The 6,000-nt window shown below is 35.0% G+C and overlaps 1 protein-coding gene across 8 annotated transcripts in view; it reads right to left on the bottom strand.

Moving 5' to 3' along the window:
* Positions 1-453: 453 nt before the first annotated feature.
* The window catches only part of tbc1d4 (TBC1 domain family, member 4), a 33,999-nt gene continuing 28,452 nt past the window's right edge, over positions 454-6,000 (bottom strand). For all 8 annotated transcript variants that reach the window (XM_079619288.1, XM_079619290.1, XM_079619293.1 and 5 more), the window contains 2 exons: positions 4,582-4,758; positions 454-2,482 (listed from right to left, as the gene is read on the bottom strand). In XM_079619288.1, the coding sequence (XP_079475414.1) occupies positions 2,252-2,482; positions 4,582-4,758 (408 nt within the window). In that variant the 3' untranslated portion in view covers positions 454-2,251. The remainder of the gene's footprint in view (positions 2,483-4,581; positions 4,759-6,000) is intronic.

Genomic DNA, 6,000 nt, shown 5'->3' with positions numbered 1-6,000 from the left:
AAATGTGAAGAATAAAACAGATTCCATTGTATGAATATTAAAATGTCACTTTACCTTTTTAGATGATGTAAACTTACACAGACTGATCATAATATCCAACCCTGAATATTTTTATATTTGACTGGTACCAACATTTTAAGATGTTTTTGCATCCCATGATACTGCTGATAAACCTTTATGTAGTAAAACACAAAAAATAACTTTGCCAGTATTTGATCTTCATGCATCATTCTTCAAATTCTGAAAATGTGTTTATATTGAGTTTAGATGCATATATATATAAAAAGAAATTACAAACAAAAAATGTGAATTGTGCTTACTGGCCCGAGTCAAGAGACTCTCCCTCAAGGCTTTTGTCCTTCCTTCAATGTATGTTTATACAATTCTTCATGTTTATTATCCACTAGATAATCATTCACCAAGTTCAAACAATAATAATAATAAATGGAAACTGAGGTATAAAAAGTTGATTTTAATTGAGTATGGAGGACTGACAACTCAGCCAAAATCAAAAGGAACAATCACGAGATACTGTCAGAACACACACTTTCAACGATGAACATTGCAATCTGAAAATTCATTGAATCTGATTAATGTAGTCCAATAAAACTCAGCATCTTTGCGTTGAAAGTGTTGAGAAGTAACAGCGGCATGTGATAATGGAAAAGTGATGGTAATGATGAACATGTTTTGGCACACTGAATATAAAGTATGAAAAAGTATGATGTATCAAACGCACCATCAGACCATTTGCTTTATGTTTTTTTCTGTATGAAGTCATGATATCATGATAGCACTGAGAAATGTGACTGTGACTTTGCTCTTTCTCCCCCGTCCTTCACATTGTTAAACTTTGGTGCAGGAGTATTGCTAGTATGTACCTTCTCTGATTCACAGGTGATGCATTTGCAGCCCTTAGTTAAACATGTGCATGTTTCCACTCTTTCTAAAGATATGCAAGTCTTTTCAATTTGCAAAGTCACAGAAATGTATTTCTTAAAAGAGATCAAGAAAACGATCTAAAAACAATCAGAAACCACTATAAAGATTAGACATTTTACACACCACTGGTAACCACCACCAGCCCAGCAGTAACTCTTCTTAATATGCCACTTTTGACATATATTCACACAAGCACAAAATAGCAGAAAGAAGCTATTGATTAAGTTTGTGAACACTGCCCTAAGAGTTACCATCTTACTACAATTGTGATTCATTCATTGAGCTGTCAAAACAAAATCAATTGTGAGACAATTTGAAGACTGACAAACCAGAATGAGTATTCAAGTAAATAATCCTGCTTAAGTTCACATTCACATGGTTAGATGAGTGACCAATACACTCATTCTTCTTACTGTATACATACAGTCTTATTTAGCCACCAACAGGCAGGTTAACCAAATGCAGCATCTATCATTTGTGTTGTATTAGGCCCAGATGAACTAACATCAAGTAAAACCTGTAATATAAAAAACGATGACAAAAATAACTGAAATACAATGCTTTAGCTCTTATTCAACACTACAAAAATATTTGCGCAGATGTCTAGTACAGTGCGACAGAAAAATCCAAGTGATCAATTGAAAAGAAACCCAAGCTATGGTAAAATCCACACAGGATTTTTGGACGTATTATCCACAGTGTTTGAATGATTACATGCACACATCTTTATGGCATAGTATCCAGCACAATGTTTTTCAGGCATACTTCCTCTTTGCACACACAGAATACTGTGCAAAAACAAAGATGAGGAGGGTTTAAAGAAACACTTCATGTCTTCAGACAGTGATTCGCTTGAAGCCCATGAGCTCAAACTAGAAAGTCTGGACAGCAGGACTGTTTGTAAGTTGCAGAGGAAACCCAGCAGCAGATGGTTTCAATTCCTGCCTGCACTTTAGGTGAAGCACTTTAAGCAAAAGGTCGACCCGGTAAATATTTGGTTTCCTCCAAACTCCAGGTTTGGAGTGCCAGGTCAAAAAAAACCTTCACAGTGAGCATAAAGTCACGTGTGGACATTAATGCAACTCTCCACATACGTGGACTAGTCATGCTAATCTTTGGAAAGGAAACACTTCCGTATTGTTTTCAAGTTTTTTTAATTGCGGCCGCAAGGTGTCAAACGTTCCCATTTCTCAAATGTAAAAATTTAATCAGGCCATCTAATGTGAAGCATGATGGGAACATAGAGGAAGAAGCAGACTAACACTACTGATGTATACCTATATGATGCATCAGTCAGTAGGACGGCCATTCAAGGCTTTTTACAGGCAGCTTTGGCTTTCCCATTATTGCTGGACTTGAGTTGTGTCATCTCCACCTCCGCAATGGCTTCTGATGGCAAACTGCTACGCATGCGCTCAATGGTTTTCTGGTAGGAAGCTTTCTCCTGTTCCAGAGAACGGATCAGGTGCTTCATCTTGCTCTCTCGTGACAGGAAACTCTCCACGCTGCTCTCCAATGTCTGAATCTTCAAACGAGCCGCCTGTTAATAAGAAAACCAAACATGAGCACCGGGTGATGAATGAATCTTGTGAAGAAACTATGCACAAGTTGTCATGTGACCATATACACTATTGTTCAAAAGTTTTTAATGTTTTTGAAAGAAGTCTCTTATGCTCACCAAGGCTGCATTTATTTGATAAAAAATACTGTAAAACTAATATTTGGAAGTAGTATTACAATTTTAAATAATTGTTTACTATTTTAAAATGTAATTTATTCCTGTGATGGAAAAGCTGAATTTTCAGCAGCCATTCCTCCAGTCTTTGGAGCCACATGATCCTTAATATATGGATTTAGTGGTTAAGAAATATTTCTTAGAATCAAAGAAAGTTTTTAAAAAAAACAGCATTTATTTAAAATCTGATTTTTGTGAACAACAGCCCCATTTCCACCGTCGGCGATGGAACAGACGAAATGAGATGTAAATAGTGACCGCGTTATGGAGGATGATCAGATATTTATTTTAATTTCATTATTAACTTGCATTAACTTCGCTCAAATAGTGCACTTGGCCAACTATAGAGAAACTGGCAGCCAGGCAACAGACAAGTGATCAATCCTGACGAGATTATATATATATATATATATATATATATATATATATACAGTGCTATGCATAAGTTTAGACACCCATGCTAAAGTTGACTAAAAAGAGGAATAAAAAATCATCTTTTGGAAATTTAACTTAATGCCTTAATTTAAAAAAATAGGAAAAATCCAACCTTTAAGGACACCAATTTTCTTTGTGAATGAATAATGTATCGTAAATAAATAAATTTTCTTCCTTAAAATACAGGGTGCATAAGTTTGGACAACCCTATGTTAAATTCCCATAGAGGCAGGCAGATTTTTATTTTTAAAGGCCAGTTACTTCATGGATCCAGGATACTCTGCATCCTGATAAAGTTCCCTTGGCCTTTGGAATTAAAATAGCCCCACATCATCACATATCCTTCACCATACCTAGAGATTGGCATGGTTTTATTTCAGTTAGCCTAACAGCTGGTTTGATTTGCATTGAGAGATAATCTTATGGAAAGTACTCCATGCCAATCTCCAGGTATGGTGAAGGATATGTGATGATGTGGGGCTATTTTAATTCCAAAGGCCAAGGGAACTTTATCAGGATGCATAGTATCCTGGATTCATGAAGTAACTGGCCTTTAAAAATAAAAATCTGCCTGCCTCTATGGGAATTTAACATAGGGTTGTCCAAACTTATGCACCCTGTATTTTAAGGAAGAAAATTTATTTATTTACGATACATTATTCATTCACAAAGAAAATTGGTGTCCTTAAAGGTTGGATTTTTCCTATTTTTTTAAATTAAGGCATTAAGTTCAATTTCCAAAGGATGATTTTTTATTCCTCTTTTTAGTCAACTTTAGCATGGGTGTCTAAACTTATGCATAGCACTGTATATATATATACTGTGAGTGTGTGTGTGTATATATATATATATATATATATATATATATATATATATATATATACACACACTCACAGTATATATTGCATACATTTTGGTGAAATGCCAATGAATAAAACTTTTGGCTAAATGGTAGCTATGGGGTACATTTTTTCAGATGTTTCAGGATAAGCTGTGCCAATGGTTTAAGTAATCGTATTTAGATGCAAAACTGTCTATCAATAATACTATTAATATTATGTTAGTTAGGAAAATTTGGAAAGCGAGCCGAATATATTTTCACTTTCCCCTATATCATGTTTCTAGGAACAGCTTGGTTTTAGCAACAGGTTGTTTTTAAGAACAACTTGGAGATGAGCATGTTGTGACATTACGTGTTTAGACTAATGGAGTTTCAAGGATATTTCACTCTCCCACATTCATAAATGACCGATCAACAAGCTATTATCATCTGAATTCCTATTACTTTTAATTGAACTGTGAAAATCAAAATACCATTTTAATATTCTTTGGTAGTAAACGAAGAGGCGTATCTGTAAAGATATCAAGTTTCAGGCTGTTTGTCTTTTGTACGGTGCTGCCACACACTGGCAATGAAGGCACAAAACACTTCTCTACTTCTGCTAGTTTGTGATATAACATCTAAATACCTGCAGTTTCTCTAGCAAGTCCATGTTCTGTTTTTTGAGCTGAACATTGGATTTCTCCAGTTTATCCAGCCTATCAGACTCCTCTGATGGTGGAGGAGCGTCTGACAGCTCATCCTGCAGGACGTGGTACTCCACTTCATACGCGTGCAGCTGCTTGGAGATGTCCATCTCAGTCGCCTGCAAACCACATTTCATACTGACAGTTATTGTCAGAGAATATGCCACAGGTTCTTTCAAATTATTCACACACATACTGTAACATAATATATATATATATATACACACACAATTATAAAGATTTTTTTTGTTATCAATTTCATTAACAATAAAGGCTTTTGTTACACCACCTTGTGGTTAAATAATGTGCATTCTAGTCTAAATGGGCTGTTTGTCCAGTGTGTGGAGAGAGACACCAGTGTACTGCATACTGCACAGGAAACACTGTGCTGCCAGCTATTAAAAATAGTATATGAAACAGTATTTAGTATGCAAAAAAACGGGAATCAAACAGTATGCTACACTGTTGTCACATGATCACGTTGATCATGCCATATGGTCACTTTATCGTTATAGTATCCAGATGAAGTTTTAAAAAAAGGATATTGTGAATTTGATTAAATAAGTCAAGGAAAACGTGTCAAAATCATGGCTGATCAGAGTTGTTATTCGTAACTAAAACTAGATTGTTGAAAATCATTTCAGTAATTGATATAAAGACGGAAAAAACTTAAACAAACAAAAATGTTAAATGTTCCCTTGGCAAATAAATTGAAAAATAATTTAAATAAAATGTCAATATTTTTTTTAAATGACAAAAGCACATACAGTGTGAAACAAAATTAAAGGGGTGGTTGATTATGATTTCACTTTTTTAATTTTAGTTAGAGTGTAATGTTGCTGTTTGAGCATAAACAACATCTGCAAAGTTACAATGCTCAAAGTTTAAAGCAAAGGAAAATATTTGCTTCTAAAGTAATAGTTTTTTTAGGGACTACACGACATTCCTCCCGGGTTAGTGACATCACCAACCCTAGAATTTACATAAACCCCGCCCCTGGGGAACACAAATTATAGATTATCAAGGCATAATATGCTTATCAATGACTATAAGATAACTACACATAAGCTACATAAATTCATCAACTAACCATTCAGAAATGTCCTGTTGCTTCTACATGTTGTCACTTCTTCTTGAGTCTCTCCATCATTGTCTGACTTTGGTTTGAATATAAAATATTTGAATATAAAAGGCTAAAAGTTTTTGAAATTTTCAGTGCATGTGTGTGTGAGGTAAAAGGACACGAGCTCTTGAAGCTCCGCCCCCTGTGCCGTGAGCAGCAGCTCTTTTACATTTAAAGGGGGACACACAAAAACGGTGTTTTTGCTCACCCTCAAAAAGTGACAATTTTAATATACTAT

The sequence above is a fragment of the Phoxinus phoxinus genome (genome assembly GCF_949152265.1).
Source record: "Phoxinus phoxinus genome assembly, chromosome: 7".
NCBI classification, from domain to species: domain Eukaryota; kingdom Metazoa; phylum Chordata; class Actinopteri; order Cypriniformes; family Leuciscidae; genus Phoxinus; species Phoxinus phoxinus.
This window is presented reverse-complemented; position numbering and strand designations above follow the sequence as displayed.